Here is a 17,754-nt window from a genome sequence, read left to right on the forward strand (position 1 = left end):
TTCATAGTGTTGGTGTGGTGAAAAATTTTGTGCTTCACTCGGTGGCAAAGTTTGTTTAACCTTCGTGCCTTGATACCCTCGCAACGCTCAAGATTTCCACTTTTTGAACCACTCGCTACGCTCGCGGTTCAATATTGGAATCTTTCGCTTGCTCGGGTATCAATATTGACCCGTGCGGTTAAACAACAACTTTGCCCCCTTGTAAAACAAATAACTATTGTTACCTTATTGTGTCCTTATAATTATTTTAATTTAATTATAAATTTTGTAACTATACTTATAGAACCTGCTAATATAATTACCAAAAGTTCTTACGGGCCCAGTAATAAGGCTTAATTTGGCTTAACAAGATTTACAGCAGTTTGCTACAATGTACAGTTTTCGAGTTAGGGACTTTGCAACTGGGCGACATTTAAAGTAGGGATTTGTTACTTTGTGCAAAAATCAGTACCTATTTTAACCCTTAAATGCATGGTGATGTATATCTTCTTCTTTCTCCTACCCTTATCCCACGTTATGTGGGGTCGGTACAACACGTCTTCCTCTTCCATTCTCCTCTATCTTTCGTCATCTCAACACTCACATCTTTCTTCCTCATATCCTCTTTCACACAATCCATCCAGCGTTGTTTGGGTTTACCCCTCCCTCTCCATCCATCAACCTTCATCTCCAACATTCTTTTGCCTATATGACATTCATCCCTCCTCATTACATGACCGAACCACGCCAACCTGCCACTCCTCATCTTTTCCGTTATAGGCGCAACTTTCAAACTTCCCCTAATATACTCATTCCTGATCCGATCCATTCTGGCCACTCCACACATCCATCTGTACCTATCCAAATTCACATTTATTGCTTAATTATTATTCATTATTTATTATTTTTTAATATACAATTAAATAATATAATGATTTACTATTTATTATTGAAGGATTAAGATGAAATGGCGGAAAAGTGTGAAAAAACAGGACGAAGGCGATTTTTAGTGTGTGATTTAGGCTGATTTTTTCGGAGTTAGTAATAAAAACTATGTTTAAAAATTTTATCATAAAGGTTTCACAAATAGTGAACCTTTTTAATAGTAGTATTTTTTTAAATAAAACTTACCAATTACGATATATTTATATAAATAAGATTTGGCCTATTTAACTTCTAACACTGATTTAGTATAAAAAACTATCTTAAATATTTTTTTTATTATTATTCCCAGAGTCAGAAAACCATTGTCTATCACATATATTAATATCTCGTTAAAAGAAAAATGTATGCATTTAAGGGTTAAGGTATTATCGAGGTTTTACTATCAGCGAATTATTTTTATAAATGGAGTGGTACGATCTTTATTACAATTGAATATTTTAATTCTAATTCAAAGCTTTTTTTAAGGAATAATGTATAATAATTATATGTCTATAATTAAAATCACTTAGGTACCTAAGTAGGTACTTGTCTTCACAACAGCAAACTAAAATTAGTTCTCTTCCTACAAACTTCTAAGCAGCTTGTCAGATAAAAATTTACAAATTAAAAATGATATCTCGAGGGTTTACTGGTGAAACCCGATAAATCGAGATAATTAAATTTGTCCTTGAAATAACAACATTGTGGAAATTGCACATAGTTCGAATTTCAAAAAAAACCAGTTCGCTCAACTTATCGGGTTTCTGTTTTTTATTAAAAGTTTTTCATTTATAATAATTATAGAATACATGCTAATAAAGTTAAGCATTTCAGTATTTTTCTGAAATTGTCATCCCTACACCCCGAATTTGACTGTTTTCAAATTGTTCATTTATTTTAAAAATACGAGTATTTAAATGATGTTTCTTATTTGAATGCTGTGCTATTCAAAACAAATTTACAAAAACACAACAAAAACTTTGATATCTTCGGAACCTTTTTCCGACAAAAAAAGAAAAAGTGTCTTATAACAGATTTAACAAATTTAATAGTAATTTAGTCCTGTTTTCATTTGCAGTCACGTAAAGCCTTGACTTGGAAGGATTTTGGCTCGAATCTTTTAGTCGCTTTTGTTTTGTATTCACAGAGCATTTTACCAGAGATTATGGATTTAGTAGATATATCCATCCCATACAAAAAAATGCGACCGCCTAAATGCACGGCAAATGTAGATGGCGTTACTACAAATTTCTTGTTGCCTTGAGATCACTGTTAGATGGCGTTAAGTGTCACTTTCGAGACATAAATCTTTAAAATAATATAATTAATTTTAGGACTCGTAACGCCATGCATGTACCATATTGAAAGTTAGTTAATATTTCGCCACCCTTTCTATCGCTTAAATAGCTCAGTTATAGTAGCGTAAGACGATGGACGCGGCCCTGACGTCGTGGGTTCGATCCTCGGCAGTGAAAATCTTTTTTTTTCTTTTTTTTTTCTTTTATACCCTTTTCAACCCTCTCTTTTTAAATATTGATTTTTTTTAGTATTAGATTCACAACCCATTTCATTGAAATTTTGTTAGACACATGTAATGCAATAAGTTTAAAAATTGTCTTTCAGTATTAGTATTGATTGAAGGTAACCTAAGGTTCAACATCGTACCCATCGTACCTACTAACAGCAATACTCTGTCTTAGCTAACCATCGCTAGACGTTTAAGCCCTTGTAATAAGGATTACAAATGTACAGTGACAGTTGTCCAGTTGCATGTACCACATTGAAAATTAGTCTAGATATATTAATATCGACAATTACAAACCGTCAACACAGATGTTGCTTTATAATATAATTAATAAATACAGATTTTTTTGAGTGTAGGTGGATGGATATTGTCGAATTTGGTTTCGCTCAAGAACCTTTGCGTTACAGACGTTACAGACTAAGGTGTAAATTATTTACGCATTTTGTTATGAAAAACGATATATTATACGGCTTAAACAAAACGGGGAATATAAATACATAACAAAAATTGCCTTGTGTTGCTTAATTCCGTGATTCAATATATGTATTTACAAAAGCTTTGCCGCCATCGACGTCTTAATCAGCTTTGACATAAGACTGAAAATCACCTAAACATTAGTCTTTTTACAATGAATGAATGACAAGTCTAGCTAGGAGGTTTTCCACGAACACCAGAGTTTGCGCTATGTGGCTATATATGTTTTTTCTATATTCCTGGATAGGAGTAAAAGAGAAAGATGTCCGCAATGTGTTAACCCAGGTGACAGCAATAAGCCCTCAGTACTAGTACTGTCATTGGCTGTCATGGCCAACATACTGCGTTTCGATACTGGTAAAATATCGAAGTATCATTCATTATGTTCTTTTTGTATCTAGGTTATTAATTATATACGAATATCAAAATATCAAAATGATGATAATTGATGAATATCAAGATGATTTTTAGTTTAAAGCAAGAAGATAAAAATATTTTCAGAATTATGTACCAACTCTTTTTATATAACAAAACGCATCCATCAGTCCAGCGCCGTATAGCCATCATCTTCTATTTCTGAATTGATTTTTAATAATAATTTACTAAGGTCTAAATCAGTTTACGACCAAACTAGAGTTATGCGACGTTGCAGTCTGCAGTCTGGCAACGTTGCATTTTTAAGTAACAAAACATTTAATGTTCATTCAATTTGTCGCGAAAAGTCTTCATGACTTACTACTCATATTATACCTATAAGTTACCTAATTTCGTCACTCTGATTAAGTAGAAGTTTGGTGTGGCGGTCAAAAATACTGCTTTTTAGCTGCGATAACTTAAGCATCAGAGGTTCGAATCTCGCCGGAGACCTGGCTTTTTTGTGAATCTTTTTGTATTTTTTTTTAATACTTTGTGTTTGATTTATTTTTATTCATTATATTTGATGGGAAAATAAGTACTAATATTTCATATCTCAGGTTTGACATGTTTTTATACCCCGAACTACCAATATTCAATGTTTTATCAATCTGGACCAACACTTAGTATGGTAATGAAGAAACTTTTCAAAGAATTTGGTGAATAAAATTGGCCTATTAATATATTGTTTTATTTATTTATTAATATACAATATCTAAAAAATCCGTAAATCATTTTGACAACTTGTATCTCATTCTGATCATAGTGCCGTCTGACTCTGTCGTGCTGATATTATGTAGTTGTTTGTGGTAAAACATTGTATACTACTAAAAATGAAATAATCAGAAAGTAATACTTCCGTCTTAGTGCGTTTTCACATTATCCGATCCGATATCAGATGTAGGACCGATATCGATATCCCATATATTTAAGCCGCCATCTTTGATTTTCGCCTTTAAAATTCTTCCTTCATCCGATATCGCGGATAGGATAATGTGAAAACGCACTTAGAGTTGTAATATTTTACGTAGCATATTTTGCTTTGCCTGGAATGTACGTTCAAGATCATTCAGAATTATCGTTAAAACTTATGCAAAAAAAAATCAAAAACCATAAAATAAAAATAAAACCCAAAAAAACTGTTATCTTCACTTGTGTCTCTCCGCCGGGATTCGAACCCGTGATCTCTGGCTTGAAAAGAAAACCAACTTCAACCGAGACCATAACGTGTCTTGACAATTGGCCCGAAATTCGCCATCATCTAGCTTTCACTAATGTGTCAGGCGTTTCGATGTTCCTGCTGAAAAGTAAATACTTAGGTTAGTAAGTTGCACCTGTCAAATGATTGAAGAGAAAAACGTGAGACGGATGTATGGGATGACAAGTCTGTACTGTATTGGCAAGGCTGTCAAATCCATATTGCAGTAAACATTTTCGAGATAAATTTAATATGGGCCTAGTAAAATTTGTTATGGTGAATTGTAATAACACCAAGAAAAATAGCGACTAAATTCTAGCTATTTCCAAGACCGTGGTGGAAACGAAACCACCGTTTAAGTGGATAATTGCCGTAAGAAGAAAAGTCTCATCTAACCTCTGAAGTTTTATTTAAAGTGCATAATTATTTGATACAAGTATTGAGTTGAATTTACGGTGAATTTGTAGTGCAAACTTTATTGGAGGTAGAAAAGCCGATGTGGAAGCCAATCCCAGTTACGAGTATGTTCCAAAATCATTTGAGTTGTTTCCTCATGTCTGCTCCTGTGTACAAATCGAAACGGATTGACAAAAATGCGTAAATATCGAAGTTTCAATGAGATGAAGGAGCACGAAAACAAAAAAGCAGAAACAGGCCATCCACCAAAGGCTTATCACACTTTAAATAAATTTCCTGAGAACTTATTTCATCGCATTGATGATTACATATTTGATGTGATATGGTAAACCTCTAATATTTTCAAGTAAATGAAACAAGTTTTTGTAATGTATATTATAATTAAAAGATATTATAGCTAGTTTTTTTTATTTTACAATAAACCCTGTACCCTGTCCCTGAATGACATAATACCTACAGTTAGCCTATGAAAATGACATATCAACAATTTCAAAAGCCAATGATTTATTTATACTTTATTGCACATAAGTACAAATGGTGGAATAATGTCTTCAATCTCTAGAAAATGCCCAGCTAGAACCAATTTCTTGCCTTTATTCATTGTCTCAGGTTGGAAAATGATTTCGTGAGTGATGGCACGAAACCCCGTTTTAGTCACCAGTTTGTTAATTTCTCACTGAAAACAACAATTTTAATGTTATTGGTGATAATGTTATAACCACAATCGTCCAAAATTGTCTAATATAGTAAAATAACACAAGATTCCATTAATTTTTTCACAATGTTTACTTACTTCTCATTGTTCCAATTTTTCGGCTTCGGTTATTATTCATTCAATATTCGACCATATGTGTATGTGCTAAACGTCTATTTTGTCAAATTGTTCAGGTAAATTTGAAACCTTAACCGCTTAGATACCAGTGATTTTTTGTTTTTTTGATAGATGGCGCTAAAAATTTGCTCTATTATTATTATGTTTACAGATAAACATAGGTTTAATTTGTTTCTAATGTTTTTTGAAACAGTTTTTATTACTATATGTCAAGAAAATTAGATCTTAACATGTAAATTTAAAAATTAGCCATGTTTCAAAATTTATTAAATTTAGATCAATGCCAAATGGCACTATGAGTGACATCTATCATTTTCGCTGGAATCAATAGAGTTTCGTTTTGACGGTCGCATTTTGTTGTACGGGGTGAACTAGTCTGTATATATGTGGTTTGTGATTTTACATACGGATTTAACCAACTTTTTATAAGTGTGAGTAACAAGTATGAGTATGTTGTGTTCCTGCCAGTCACTGTGTAACTGAAAAACGAGAAAAAACTAGAAAATTCAACGTGGGTGTGGTATGTTAAAATCGACAAAATGATTATACCTTTAACATGGCAAAAGGCACATCCCATAAGGACAGGCTTTATGTACCTACCTATGACTTGTAACGAAGTAGGTATTTAAAAAAAACTTTCCCTACATTTCCCCCGTACTTTTTTTGTGCTTTTGGTACCAATGTGACGCATAGACAGTAATTATTACTCCATATGAATTTTAGTTATTTAATATCTTTCTTCCTAAAGAACTGGCCGGAAGTAACGGAGAATCGGGAATTATGAGGAGAGGCCTTTGCCCAGCAGTGGGACACTCCAATAGGCTAAGAAAAAAAAATATATTTCTCATATGATACTGATCTTTCGGTATGTTGCCGTTGTCGCATTAAAAAAGCCTTACCTAGTGTTATTTTCTAAGTAGGTACTATCAGCTGCAAAAGTGCATGGAGAAATTATTTATTTATTTATTTATTTAATCAAAAAGTAACACAGCATTACAGTTTACACTAAGGCACTGTGAAACTACAAAATACAAAACAAGACATAAGCGATAAATATTACAAAAAAGAATACAAATTAAACATTAGATTTGGGCGACGACGTAACAGCGTGGCTCCGTTGCGTCGTCTGACTCGGTGTAGGATTCGGCAGGTTGCCCCGGAACCGCCGAAATACCACACCCTTCGCCCAGAAGTCTGCGCACGCGATGGTGTCCTGCAGCGTGCACGGCACGCGCACAACAAATGAAGTGAAGTGCACGTAGTGGCGCGACTGCAGCTGTTGCACCCTCAGCGTGTAGCCAGTCTTCCGGCGAACATACTCCACCACCTCATCAGCCCCGGCGGAGTAATGCAAGCGCGACACGTAGAGCGCTTTACTCGGTGTAGCAACTCGCAGACCAGAAGTAATCGGCTCCGCGGTACCACACAGAGTCTTACGAGGCGCCCTACGCGCCTTGCTCTTCCTTTGCACCAGTGTGAACCCCTCCTTATCCACATCGGCGCATTATGAATGAATTCATTGATAAATTCGCCATGAACTTTTGCAGCTGATAGTACATTGCTATCTGGAATTTCCTTTACTTTTATTACAGATAATGTGGATTCCATTAAAAGTAGTCTATGTACGGCTCCTACTTTAAGCAGTTTAAAGATTTCGATGTTGATTTTGCCGAAGCGGTGCCTTGTTTCTGAATTGTTATTTTAGGAGAAAATCTGGTGAGGCCTGCTTCAGACACGGACTTACTGTTTCTTGCCATATTGTTGAAATGAAATGAAATGAAATGAAATGATTTATTGTCAGACCACAGGTAAAAAATATAAAAGATGTCAAAAATAATAATAATCGTATCTTTTCCGCAGTCTACCATTTCTGGTGTACAATATTTTGGGGCATGCAAAGCATGCAATAAAAACTATTTACAATATTTGTGATTTACACAGTCACAAAAAGCTAAGCAAACAATATGAAAAATAGGTACCTACTTCAGAATATGTCAAAGTTATATGTCAATGTTATATTCTATCTCGAACGATGTCAATATTATTGCAAGGAATGGAAATTTCTTGGAAATGTCCGTGCAAGAGTAGATTATTAAGAGCTTATCATCTCGTAATATATCTTTTGGAAATAGTAATTTAATATAAGAATAAGTACTTAATCAAAATTTTTGTAAAATAATCTTGTGTGATTTTTTTTTTCGGTCATGTTTTTATCACAAAAATTGTGACGGAGTGGATTTTTTTGTACTGAAAAAAAATTGTTATAGATTTTTGTGTGATAATCACAAATTATGTGACAGAGTGGTCCAACAAGACATCTAAAATAATGTTGATGTACCCGTCAATTTCTTTGACATAACTCGTTTGCCGCCGCAATACTGGCACTTATAATTCTAAATATAATACAAAATTCATTAGATGTATTTTTGAACAGGTTTATACCTTTTTTTGTACACAGGGGCAACGCTACGAGCGGCGGGCAAGTCTTGGCGAGCAGAGCATAAAGCCGCGAGAACGTTGGGCATCATAGTCGGTGCGTTCCTTCTGTGCTGGCTGCCGTTTTTTCTTTGGTAAGTCTCTCTGTCTCTCTCTCTCTCTCTCTCTCTCTCTCTCTCTCTCTCTCTCTCTCTCACACACACACACACACACACACACACATACATACGCACACGAGTGATGTCGCCACGGAAGGCAAGTCTTGGCGCGCGGAGCACAAAGATGCGCGAACGTTGGGCATCATAGTCAGTACTCAGTGCCTTTTGTCTGTGCTGTCTGCCGTTTTTTCTTTGGTGAGTCTTATTTTATTTTACTAAGTCTTTATCTATTTGTCTCTCTCTCTCTCTCTCTCTCTCTCTCTCTATTTCATAATTTTATAAGCATATAGTCCACTGATAACTATAGGCGATCGCAGCCTATACACCTTTTTGCATGTTAAATTGCGTTATACCTAGTGTTAACTGTTCATTCTGGAAGTCTCGCAAGATGTATAGCATTTTACGCATGAACTACCCTTGCTAGCAATTTCTAATTCATTCGTTCTTTCTTGATACCCAAAACCCAAAAACCCAAACCCAAAAACAAACGGGCCACTCGTTTTTGCCCAGAATGTGCTAATTTTTTCTGAAGTGTTTCCCTTGTGCTAGGATATGGGGTTCTTCAAGAAGCAGGTATTTAGGGTTTTCAAAGGTCTACAACGCATAAATGGCTCCCCTTATGTAGCCAATGTCCATGGGCGGCGATGATTGTCCATCAGGCGATTCGTGTGCTAGTATTAAAAAAAGTAGTAACAGGTCTGATTAAATCCGTTGGCCGTTGAACCCACCTCAGTCAAATTAATATTATCATCAAGTCTGCCGGACTAATATTTCAGATTTCTGTAAAGCCTTAAAATCTACAACTTTAAGCTGAAATATCAATAAGTAGAAATATATAGCTTATTCTATTTGTCTAAAGACGCAAATAAAATTGTCAGGACGTCGTCGTAATTCTAAAAGCTTAACAAATTGTGCCTAAAACGTTTACATTACGAAATAACGCGTTAACACCTCGCCTCTTTAGATAAAACAAAACGTTTTCACTCACCCGAAACACACCTGCTACAATACAGTCAGCGACAAAGTTTATCTGCCACTTGAATAATGTGTAATAAACAAAATAATTATACATATTATACAATCACACCGTCCTGTATCCCATAAAGGTACCTTTGCTTACCAAAGCACATGAAACAGCTCAAGTTTTAGTTTCACTCTTGGCGAATAAGGGATTGAAATGATTATTAATTTGTGGATAACGTTGTTGACTGTGCATAAAACAATACTTATTATGTAATTCCATTTATAAAATGTATTTGTATAGTTGTTTGTTATCCCTTGAAAATTATAAAATAAAATAAAAATAAAATAAAATAAAATTGAAAGAAAACTGTGTCCCACGGTAAATTTATGAACGATGGGAACCCAGACATATAAATGATTATAGAAACAGAAATATTTAATAATATATAATGTAGGCACAAAAAATACATCCTGCTAATCATACAAATTAATGAACTGAACTAACCGCGAATTACACCCGGAAGCAGAGTTACAGACGCATTTGCCTGATGGACGGTCTTCCCAGCATTTTGTTCGTAGTAAACAAATTTTATTTGTGTCAAAAGCAAAAATTGTATGGTATTTTTTTTTTCTGATGAATTCGACTGTACATTCTGTGCAATGGTGTGTTATAAGGACGCGTATTATGTTTCGCACTTGAGTTATTCACGCATAAATTATTTCTGAACGGTATTTTACTTCACAGTGACTTCACTTGAAAAAAACCTGTTGATGGTTTTGTACCTATTCCACAGATAGAATGGGAGAAAAATGTTTAATTGTTTATATATCTCAAAATAACTATTTATCTCAAACTATTTCTTATTGACAAAAAAGTGATAATCTCAAAATAAAGCACAAGATGTACTTAATCCGCCCAAGCATCGACACATATTTTTCCTATATTATTATTAAATAAAATTAAATTAATTTTGAATTTTTCTAAATTCTATTTTTTCAAGTAAGTAAGTAGGTGAGTGTCTAAGGCGCTGTTTACTATCTCCATACGATGAATTTCATTTACTGCGACGTTTATGCTATGAAATAAATTCTCAACGTCAAAACCTCATGAGTCACGATAGAGGCTCAGGAGGGTGATTTTTGAATCTCGCATACGGGATTTTGTCACTAGAATACCGGTTGAAAACGGTGACTTGCTTATTATTTTCAGTGATAATTTTCTGAATTCGAACGCGTGAGACTCAAAAATCGGCCCGCAGATCTATCATTGTCTCCGAAACTTCTGTTTTTCATTTCAATACCTCATTATTCTCATTGATCTCCAGGTACGTTACAACCAACGTCTGCGGCGAACCTTGCGAGACGCCCGACGTGGTCGTCGGCGTACTCTTCTGGATCGGCTACTTCAACTCTGCACTCAACCCTCTTATCTACGCGTATTTCAACAGAGATTTCCGCGACGCCTTCAAGAATACGCTCATGTGCGCGTTGCCATGCTGCTTCAGTTGCTGGAAGGATACGAGTAACGCGCATTTTGTGTGATAAGAGTTTTAATTTTAGTTTATATTTAAGTATCAGTTTATGGGTTTCTTCAATTTCGTGAACCAGGTCATTTAAGCGTCCTTCAATAATAGAGATTTCTTCAAAAATACACTCATGTGTTTCATCTGCTGGAAGAATACAAGTACCTAATGCACATTTTTTATGATAAAACTTTTAATTTTAGTTGATGTTTGAGTATTAGTTTATAATGTTACTTCAACTTCGTCAACTGGTTCATTTACGTGTATTCAAATAGAGACTTCTATGCCTTCTAAAATATCCTCATGTGTTTCATCTGCTGGAAGAATACTAGTTATGCACATTTTGTGTTATAAGACTTTTAATTTTAGTTAATATTTGAGTATTAGTTTATATGTTACTTCAACTTCGTCAACCGGTTCATTTACGCGTATTTCAATAGAGACTACTACGCATTCAAAATACTCTCATGTGCTACGTTACCATGTTGTTTGAGCTGATATCAAGACACTTGTAATGCACATTTGGTGGGATAAGACTTACTTTTAGTTGATATTTAAGTATCAGTTTATAGGTTTCTTCAAGCCCCCAAAATTAATACGCTCATGTATTGTGTTACCATACCTGTTTTAGCTCAGAAAACACACTAGTTCCACGCATTTTATGTGATGACACTTTTACTTGACATACTATTAAAGTTATTTTCATTACGCTTTTAAATATTGACATTGTAATTTTTGCTTACGCCTATGTTACCCAAAATGCAAATTAATGAAGTAACGCATACGTTAGCACTATTTTGTGCATTTAAAACTATTGTAGGTATTCAGAACCTAAACTTTTGGAATTGATTCCTGATACTTTAACATGTAGCTGTAATACATTATATACATATACATTTGTAATCCTTCCAATGTCTTAAAATGCTAATCTATTCAAATTACAAGCCATCCACTATCAACTTGAGCATACATAATTAGTCTCAAAAGTCCCAAAGTCATCTGCATAATTGGACTGCCAATTGGACATCGCATTCGACCCGAGGGATATAAGTTCTTCATCTGATTCGGTAAGTTTACATGTCCATGTATCATTGAAGGGGAAACTCAGTTACAAACTACTTTAATCGCTTTTGCAGGATAGATACTCATGCTTGGGTAAAGGGTAGACATAGGAAACTGCTCAAGGTTTAGTGCGCTTAGCACGTAAAGGGTTGAAAGACGAAATTTTGATATTGCAGTGGCAGGTTGGTAGGGCATTGCCAGCACACTTCTTAGATTTTGATGCTTCAAATTCACTGTTTGTGTTTAAAGTATTTTAAGCGGGTTAGACAGGTTTTAATTAAGTCGAAGTAAGGCTCCACAATCGGCACGTTTCGATCCATTTTCGAGGATCATTTTCATGAGTATGTCTCGCGTATTTTCAAAAACGTAAGTAACCCGCTTAAAAAAATGGTTGAGTCTCACTGGAGTTTTATAGTTAAAGTTTACTTTTCGTATTTTTAAATTAAAGGAAAAATAATTTACTTTTCGTTTCAAAATATTGAACTACTGATATCTTACCTACTCTTGCTTGATGTCAACGACATATAAATATTTGTTATTCAATCTACTTATCTGCTGCTGTATTCTGTAACATTGGTAGACTTTTTTTTAAGAAAAGCATCATTTGTACTTAAATAATAGTTTTGGTATACATTTTGATTGTTTTTGTGCTGAATCAAGTTAAAATTTGTAATTTTAATATACGTTTTGAGACAATTGTAGATATTTTCCTAATTAAGTATAGTCTTCAGGAATTGCAACGAAAATCTTGCGATTTTGTATATTAAGAGTCGCGGTAAAGTATACTCTAGTAGCTGTAAGAAAATGTGCATACATGTAGTTTTAGCGTGACAAAATATTGTTACAATCATTGTGATTCAATACACTGTTAGTTGAAAGTGCAGTCTAATTTAGACCTAGTTGATTCTTGTTAAAACGGCCAAGCCGAAAATCTATCTTAAGGTTTTATTTTTAATAAACATTAGTAAATGATTAATTTTTTCTCCTAAATAAAAAGCACAAGTGATTTCTATGCATATGACATATATAAAATTTCAGATAGATATTTTATGCCAATTATTTAAACTATAGTACCTTTAATGAAAAAAACTTGAAGTATTTATTTATATTCAAAATTAATTCGTTACAAACGATATCTATTTCGAAATCTACGGCCAAGATTTAAAATTCTGTAAAATAAAATTTACTATAAAGCTAAATTGGCTCTAACTTTCAAATAAATTATATAAAATTATTCTAAAATTCAAATCCATAAATTGCTTTTAGTATTTAGTATCTTATTCTAAGTTTTGTAGAAAAATATTTATTTGTGATTGTATAGATACCTTAAATAGAATTGAAGATGGCCCATTGCTTGACACTATTCCAGTCCTTAAATATAGAGTATATCCTTAAATATGGAGTAGAATTGAATTGAATTTATTTGTTAAACAAAAAAAGTACATAAAAATACGTTAAAATTACTTTTAAATTCATCATCATCATTCTGGATAGAAGCGATACTAGGGTGTCATTTAATGGGCATGTCAAGAATTGGGACATTTACCTTAATCGTAGTTTAAAAAGGTTGTAAAATAGTTGCTCAATGATCGAGCCAAGTCCGAACAAAGGCAATAAAGTATTGCATGTTTTGATGTCGTTCACGGTTTTGTACTCGGGTGATATGTGTTTTGCTTTTAGCTTAATAAGTAGCCGGTTAAAAGAGACTTATAAAAAGTATGAAAAGGTAAACTATACTACTTTTTTCACTGTGGGTTAAAATGATTTTCACTATCTTAAAATGTGACGGAGTGGACTTTTGAAGACGTAATATAAGTTTCGATTTTTCTTGTGAATACATAGGTATACAAATTGCTAATTTATGCAATAATACTAGATGGTATTGACATGTGAGAGTAATGTAAAAAAATCGTGACAGAGTGGAGCAAAATTTCAATTTGATTCTGATATGTGATAAAAAAATCATTGTTAATAACTAGTCATCCTGAAATCATTCCGATTTTTTATTATTTACAATGCTTGTCTCACGCTGTAAACTGGACGATATATAATGAAAACATAATTAAGTAGCATTAAAAAATGTAATTACTTAAATAGGTACTATGTATTTGAAAATTGTCTTTAAAATATGACTGTAGCACTGTAAAATCCACGGAGGGATTTTCTAATCAAACAGAGGCAAGCCATCCTTTTGCGATTCAATTCTTCTCTTTCACGTTTATACATATTCTATAGGTTTTGCTACTGCTTTGCAAAATTCAAATGTCTTTTCCCAAATGAAATACAAATAACAAGGATTTTGCATAAAAAATGGCAGTCACGGAACGATACAGATGTAATCGGAATTAAGTGCAAATAGACACGCCACATGACGTGAGTTCCAAGTATCTGAAACGGTTTGATAACAGAAAATTGGTGTGGGTTCATAGAATAAAGGGTTAAATGTTCAGGGTGACCGCCGATAAAGTATTTACTACCTAATAAATTAAACCTATCAAAATTTGCCGTTATCAATCAAAAGTGAACCTGCTTTGTCGGTTGTCTTTGATTGTGCTCCCACATTTGGCTGTTCAGTTATAAATGTTATATAACATAGTGTGTCAGGAATAGCGTAATATTAATAATATCACGTTGTCTCTGTCACACAATGCATTGTGTGACAGGGACATAAGGTAAAGTCTACAACTCATATTTCAACACGTTCGATTCAGCGTGATTTTATGTTATGCGGTTGTACTTTATAGTTTAAAGCAGAGCTATGTCATATTAAAATCATCATCATCATATCAGTCTTTCTCGTGCACTGCTGAGCGTAAACCTATCTTCCAAGATAATAGTATTAATGCTCGTGAAGTAAGCACGAGAACAGTAAACTCTTTCAACCATAAGTCATTGACAATAAATGTGATTAGGCGTACTTTTACCTTACGTCACTTATACCGGTCCTGAGCTCCTCTTCTTACTCCTACTCTTATCCCACGTTATGTAGGTTCGGAACAACATTTCTTCCACTTCCATTCTCCTCTATCTTTCGTCATATCAACACTCACATCTTTCTTTCACAGAATCCATCCATCGTTGTTTGAGTTTACCCCTCCCTCTACATCCATTATCATTCATCTCCAATATTCTTTTGCCTATATGACATTCATCCCTCATTTCGCCACGCCTCTACCACGCCAACCTGCCACTCCTCATCTTTCCGGTCCTGAGCATGATAATAATAATATACCAAAAGACTTGGCTGGATGCACTACCAAGCCCCTTAATTCGTATTCAATTCTGTCCATGTGGTTTTGCCATACGTCCAATTCTATACCCGTTACGTCATCTAGGTTTTGCGGTGATCTGTCACGATATGATATTCCAATTTAATTCCTAGTTTTAGTTAAAAAGATAGTCTTTGTTAAAGGAAATTAATATCGTTATTCGACGACTGGTCTAGTCTAATGTGTATTGATCCTACTTGCGAAGCCGCGATTCTGGGTTCGAATATCGGTAAGGGCATTTATGTGTGTGATTAGCACAGATATTTGTTCCTGAGTAATATGAATATTATGTAACACAAGTCATCTTATATTAAAATTATAAGCATGAATTTCGGTTCAAATTACAGATGAAAACTTCCAAATTGCATTTGAAGCATAACCATGTAAAAGGTATACATGAATATCCACAGACAAAATCATTTGTTTTAATAAACGTCTTCATTTTAAAGCATCATCCCTAATTCTGAAATTTCCTGCATTTAAATAAAACCCAAATCTCATTTCTGCCGGCCTAGTCGAAGTGGCAATCGTTGACGCTACGTAGCGATCTAAACGCAGTCTGTCTCTGTCGCACCACTACAAAAGAGCAGAGAGCTACCTACGAAACAGTAATTCGAAAATAGAAGAATCAAATAAAGTACTTCACTTGATGCACCTCCTTCATTCGCTAACTAGTCTATCTCAATTCATTTTGACCTTTACTTCAGCAGTTCAGTTATCTTTACCTGCTTTTTCGCATAAAGAGTGATAAGTACGACACGCTTTAAACATCAAATAATATAATTTTATCGGATTAATTGTATGACATTGAATGACATTATTGTCAAATTATTACTGTTAATACAAATATACCTGTTGAGCTACTGAACTGAACTAGTGAACTAAAAGAGTGAAGTACTTCACTGTGTACGAAAGATACCTGTCACTCTTTTCTGTGACACATAAAATTTTGCGCATGTCTGCTACGAAACGCTTACGAAACGTAAGCGATTTTGCCATTGGCTAGGCACCCTGGAATTTACTGAATCTTATTTCCTTGCAATGTACGAAAATGATCCCACATTATGACTGGGCTATATTTGGAAGCTTTTGTTTCATTCTTCGTTCTCTGGGGGTATAATTGAATATTTTATTATACATGTTCCAAAGGATGTCTTCTTGGTTGATTTGTGAATCTTTCTCTGCATTCGTTTCTTGTCTACATTGTAGGCTTCACGGTTGTAATTCAGTGAGTAAAGAATTGTAATATTTTAATTTAACTACAATAATTATATACAATATAAAACTTAATAATAACCAAGAAGCAAAAACTTAAAAATAACTATGTATACAAAACTAAAATATAACTAATTGAACTAACTACTTAAAAGTAAACTTGTAATTAATAAAAATAATAATAACAGTTAAATATTTTAATTTCCTTGACTAAATTGTATAGGTTTCTAACAAACTAGCTTTTGTCCGCGGCTTCGCTCGCGTTAGAAAGAGACGAAAAGAAGCCTATGTCACTATCCATCCCTTCAACTATCTCCACTTAAAAAATCACGTCAATTAGTTGCTCCGTTTTGCCGTGAAAGACGGACAAACAGACACACACACTTTCCCATTTATAATATTAGTATGGATTAGTATGGATTACCGACGTTACAGTATTAACTTTCCAATCGTATGCTCTTTGTTACATATTGTACTTAAACCTTATCTTACAAATTTACCCTCTTTTACTACTCTCTACCTCTGCTTCAGCTTAAAAAAAGATTTCAAAAAATCAGCAATTAGCAATCCATTAATAATCGGGTAAATCCTAAATGGATATTTGAATCGAATTAAATTTCAAAGACCTGTTCAGTTAATAAATAAAACTGAAATATAATCGACAATTGAGCAAAATTTTCAAATGTAACCAAATTAAATTCACTCAAAAAACCTCGAAAAACCCGAGTGAATCCATTAATTCTCACGTTGAGTTGGATTTTAAAATGGATTCGTACAGTTAATTGCTATCCGTCTATAATCCTCTTTGTTTCTCTCTTGAAAGCCTGACAAAGACTTCAATTAAATAGGATGAGTTTTCGTTCACTTGGATTAATTATATTGCTCTGAAGGGCTTGTTCGAAGACAGATCTTTAGTTTTTTGCTTTATTAATTCCTTGATGAATACTAGTGATGAATAGATCTAAGAATCCATTAGTCAGTCCTTTGGCCTGATTAGAGTTGTTAATAACAACTTGTTATACGAAGATATCTTCAAATGTATGTTACATAGTTCTGTATTTAATAGGAACAGAGTTTTTTTTTCAAATTGGATATTTTGAATTTAAAAAACAAATAAAGATGCTCTTGTTTTGTTTTTTGAAAGTTGTTCGTCGTCTTTCGTTCCGTATTCCACTCTGTCACGGTTATATTTCTGTGCTTTATTAAATAATAAAGAATCGATGGTTATAATATTAGATATTTATTTCGTTGTAGTTTTTATTTCACAAATCAGGACAAAAACTCCTCCACTCCGTCACATTTTTTTGGTCACAAACAAGACGTGTGCGTAGCCGAATGCAAAAATGCTCACGAAACGCTCACAAT

The 17,754-nt window shown here is 33.9% G+C and overlaps 1 protein-coding gene across 1 annotated transcript in view; it reads left to right on the plus strand.

Annotated features, from left to right (window-relative positions):
• Positions 1-10,862, plus strand: part of LOC125238341 (octopamine receptor beta-3R-like) — a 34,978-nt gene extending 24,116 nt beyond the window's left edge. The window contains exons 2-3 of the mRNA XM_048145641.1: positions 8,222-8,333; positions 10,646-10,862. Of these exons, the coding sequence (XP_048001598.1) occupies positions 8,222-8,333; positions 10,646-10,862 (329 nt within the window). The remainder of the gene's footprint in view (positions 1-8,221; positions 8,334-10,645) is intronic.
• Positions 10,863-17,754: the final 6,892 nt, after the last annotated feature.

This window comes from Leguminivora glycinivorella, chromosome 23 (assembly GCF_023078275.1).
Source record: "Leguminivora glycinivorella isolate SPB_JAAS2020 chromosome 23, LegGlyc_1.1, whole genome shotgun sequence".
NCBI classification, from domain to species: domain Eukaryota; kingdom Metazoa; phylum Arthropoda; class Insecta; order Lepidoptera; family Tortricidae; genus Leguminivora; species Leguminivora glycinivorella.